The sequence below is a fragment of the Vitis riparia genome, chromosome 2 (genome assembly GCF_004353265.1).
Source record: "Vitis riparia cultivar Riparia Gloire de Montpellier isolate 1030 chromosome 2, EGFV_Vit.rip_1.0, whole genome shotgun sequence".
Taxonomy (NCBI): domain Eukaryota; kingdom Viridiplantae; phylum Streptophyta; class Magnoliopsida; order Vitales; family Vitaceae; genus Vitis; species Vitis riparia.
In genome coordinates, this window is record NC_048432.1 from 19,109,702 (window position 1) to 19,114,084 (window position 4,383).

The 4,383-nt window shown below is 30.0% G+C and overlaps 1 protein-coding gene across 1 annotated transcript; it reads right to left on the reverse strand.

Moving 5' to 3' along the window:
- Window positions 1–1,934: 1,934 nt before the first annotated feature.
- On the reverse strand, window positions 1,935–2,852 carry LOC117905551 (late embryogenesis abundant protein At1g64065-like). Its single transcript, XM_034818452.1, has one exon. It carries the CDS (start codon window positions 2,788–2,790, stop codon window positions 2,155–2,157), a length of 636 nt encoding a protein of 211 aa, XP_034674343.1. The 5' UTR covers window positions 2,791–2,852; the 3' UTR covers window positions 1,935–2,154.
- Between the last annotated feature and the right edge of the window lie 1,531 nt (window positions 2,853–4,383).

A 4,383-nucleotide genomic window follows, 5' to 3' on the forward strand; every position in this document is an offset into this window, starting at 1 on the left:
TAAATATTTTCAAAGGAAAATAAGACATTTGGTAAAGATTAGAAAACAAACGTTTCTAGAGAAAACATGACTAAATACATTTTTATTTTGTGTAAAAGTATTATATATTTAAATATAATATAAAAGTTAGCAAACTCGTTTCTATTTCTAATTATTTTTCAAATACACAATTATAAAAACACTTAAAAAATATCTTATTTGAAATAAATTATTAAAAAACCTTTATTAAGTAAAAAAACTTTTAGTTATATTTAAAGTTGGAAAATCATTTTCTATTAGAAAGAACAAAAAAAAAAATATTTTTGAGAACAATTGTCAACAAGCATGAAGCAAAAAACCTAGATTGGGCCGGTCCACTATGAAAAGGACTGTAAACGGCCCAAGCCGTTTTTTCAGACTTGGTCTTTTGTGGATTCATCAGCCCACAATGGGCTCAAGAAATCAAGCCTGCGACCAGCCCATTCCAGTCCAATAAAATAAAATAAATCAATTGTCTTGCAAAATATAAATTAAAAATAATTAACAAGAAGTCAAGAACTAGAATTTTTTAAAAACTAAAAATGATTAATAATTGGCAAAAGTTGGGTGGGTCAAAGAAAGAGAAACTTCAACAAAGTCTGGACGAATCTGAATCAAATGTTCGTACCTCCTTCACACATCAAATGATGAAGGAATAAGAAAATGGCCTCCCATCCCAAGAACATTGAGCCATAAATTTTGAAATTTCAAGCTTGGAAAAGGGTTTAAGGTGGGATCCACCTTCGAATTTTGGGGGTCTGCCTTTGATTTCCACACGATTGACTTGACTCTACACTGTTCACAAATTTCCACTTTGCCTCCCTCCATTGAAACAGCTTTCTATAAAATAATTTTTAATTTTTTTTTATTTCCTACTTTTTTCTTTATCAGTCTACCATATTTTAATTTTATTAATAACAGGGGTCTTTTTTTTTTTCTATACCCAACTCAAAAATTACCACCAATCATAAAAAGCCACGTCTCCAAGAATGTTCTATTGCTTTGTAATTTGGATTTTATTATTTTATGTCTTATTATTTTATTAATAAATAATACAAATCCTAAATTTGATAGGATGCATCGTATCCTTGCTTCATAATAATTTAATTTATGATGCAGCGTGGCTCAATTTGGTAAATAATCATTAATCTCATGGCACTTTTCTATTTTTTTTTTTATAATTTTAATTTGGGAATTTCATGAAAAGAGCTAATTATAACCTTAAAAAAATTAATTAAATATAAAGTCTTAACAAAATTTCTTCTCAGACAATTTTATTTTAACTTATATAAGATACTGTGCCACATTTAATAAAATTTTAAAATACTAAAATTCCAAAAAATCATGATTTTATGTACATTTCATAAAAGTCCTAAAAAAAATATATTAAAAAATAATAATTTTATCGTATATGATTTGAAAGAAAATAAAATATAATTATAATTCATTATAAACTTATATATATTTTTAAATTATTTAATTTTAATAAAAATAGGTAAAATAAATTTGAATAAATATATAAAATAATTTATTAATTTTAAATTTATTTTTTCACCTTTTCTAATTTTTCATATTTTCCTTTTTTTCACTCTTTTATTTTCTTTTCCTCTGATTTTCCAAGAAAGAAAGCAGGGTTTCCGAATGTTCCCACTAAAGCCAAAAATAAAACGAGACTTGGCCATATGAGTATCCGAATTCTTTCAATTTCCATCGGTTCTTTATTCGACTCCCCACCTAACCCGTTAAGCCCCATTCCCACCTTACACGGTAAGCCACTGGGTGAGGCCATCGGCACACAATCAATTCTCAATAAATCCTAGGTTCACACTTGCAATAAACAATAGAGACCAGCTCCTTTCAGTAATCTAGTACTGGAATATCTTCGCAATATGAACTACTCTGGGAATCATTCCATATTCCTGGTAAAATATTTATACACAAACGCCAACCTCGAGCTCATTAACAACTCAGTAGTAATCAATTTCTGTATATGGAGACCGCCCTCTTCGCAATCTGCTCATATATAATACAGAAAACCTATAAAAAGTTGAATCATTTCATCACAACGATCAAGCAAAACTAAACCTTAAAAGCCCCCCACAACCCCTCAACAAAAAGAAAAAAAAAAAGGAAAATCTATATCCAAAGATGCCGCTTGCAGCTCTGACCTTGAATCTCTCGACTTGTTAGGTTAACCATCATGGTGCAGTTCAGTTTCACGACAACATTTTTCTTAATGATCTTGATTATCTTCACTCGGCCTGCGATTCTAGTGTAGCTTGAAATATTGATTGCTCGGGAGCTCAGCAGCCTCGTCACTGCCATTATCTTCTCGGGAATGATCTCCACTGTGACATTCATCCGAAGGGTGCGTCTGGCCTTGGCCTTTCCTGGTGGGGTTCGAGCCTGGCCGATCATGGTGCCATTGTAGGTGATGGAGGTGGTGGCGTTGCTGAATATGAATGACGCCACGTTGGGATTCTTCACTGAGACGTCAGCAACCAGCGTCAGGTTGGTACTATCCTCGAGCTCTAGCGGCCCGATTCTCATACCATTCATTTTAATCACCGGATCTTTTACCCGAAAAATGGTGAAAGCCAGAACTAGGAGGATCACAGCTTGGATTAGTATGAGAGCAGTTATGCAGCCGCAGCACTTGATATATTTTCGCGGGGGAAGCTTCTTCAGCTCCCTGGACATGGCTTCTTCCTCATCGCTGCGGAGATTGTAGCCGGCAGGGGCCAAGGGTTTGGACTGATCCTTCTCAGCCATGCCAGAGTTTCAGAGGGGTGACCAAGATTTTTCGTAATATATCCTGATGATATCACGAAATGACCCTGAAATTTTCAGTGGGGTTTGGTAGAAAAATGGAATGAAGAATGGAGTCTATGTACGCGTCTGCACGGCTTTGAATATTGACTAAGAGGCTTCATTTCTAAGGAAATTTGGAGTTTGTTTTTATACGGAAATGAAATAAAAGGGAGTGATTATAAAATAATCAAACAGAAGCTTCTTGGGTTGAAGGGATGGGATCATATAATATACTTTGAAGGAGACTTGCGTGGTCTAATAATAGAGAGCCAGCCAATTTCATTGGACAAGAAGGCGTGGCTTGGCACGGCCAGGTATTTGTCTGCTTCATTTGTTTCTGATTTCACATTGAATAATTGACCATATACTCCATCTTAGGGTTGTATTTGTGTTGGATGCAAGACAAATTAAGAAAAAAAAAATGAAAAGTGAGTATTTGTTTAAGCTAATATGTGCGTTTTTTTAATAGATCTGCAAGAGACATGGGGAAATCTGAAAGGGTGTTGAAAATTTCTACACAAGCATTTGATAATTTGGTGATGCCCCATGTTGGAACTCATGAAGAAATCTATATCACTTAGAATCATCCATATTTGTACACTATTTTTTTTTTCTTTCTAAAGTATTCTTGAGGATTTCTATCATGTCTCTGTAAACCATTTTTTTCTTTTTTCTTTAATATGTATATTTGTTTATTTTAAATATATATTAATATTTCTGAAACAATTTTAAAATAATTTATTTATTATTTCTTTACTATTTATTATTCCTTTTTATAAAAAATTTAAAAATTTTATCTAATTTTTTCCATATCTCATTATTCTTTAATATATATATATATTTATACCTTTTTAATAATAAATTAAATAATTTATTTACTAAAAATTCTTATTATTTTGTATGCATCATTTTTCCTTATTTCTTGCTTATTCCTTTATTATTTAATATATGATATATCATTCATTTTTATATAAAAAAATTAAATAGTCTATTTACTAAAAATTCCTATTGTTTTTGCATATTTCTTTTAACTTTTTATAAACAAACTATATAAGTTATTTATTAAAATTCTTAAAATGTCCTATGCATTCTTTTTCCATACATCTTTATTATCTAATATCTATTATTTTTTTCATCTTTATTTTTTAGTGTATATTATTCTTTTTACAAAAAATTTCAAATAATTTATTTATTTACTTATTCTCATATTCCCATTACTATTTCCTTCTTTCCATATTTCTTAAATTAAGTAATTTATTTACTGAACCTTATTTTTCAGATTTCTTTATTTTATATATATATTTATAAAAATTAAACCTTCTAATTTCATATTTCTCTTTAACCTTTTTATCCTTTTTTTTTACTCTTTAAAATACTTGACATGGGAATTAATTGGATTAGTATCAGTGAGTTTCAAATTTTTGGATTTATAAATTCCAATTTTTTTCTTTAAAATTTTGTATTTATTCGTTATTAATAAGCCTTCAGACTGCAGTTTGTTGTGTGAATTGAGAATTAAATTAACCTATTATTGGTAAGAAATTAAGTAACTTA

Bases quoted from the DNA above. Each gene is read 5' to 3' on its own strand.
- LOC117905551 (XM_034818452.1), bottom strand. From the start codon at position 2,790: ATGGCTGAGAAGGATCAGTCCAAACCCTTGGCCCCTGCCGGCTACAAT.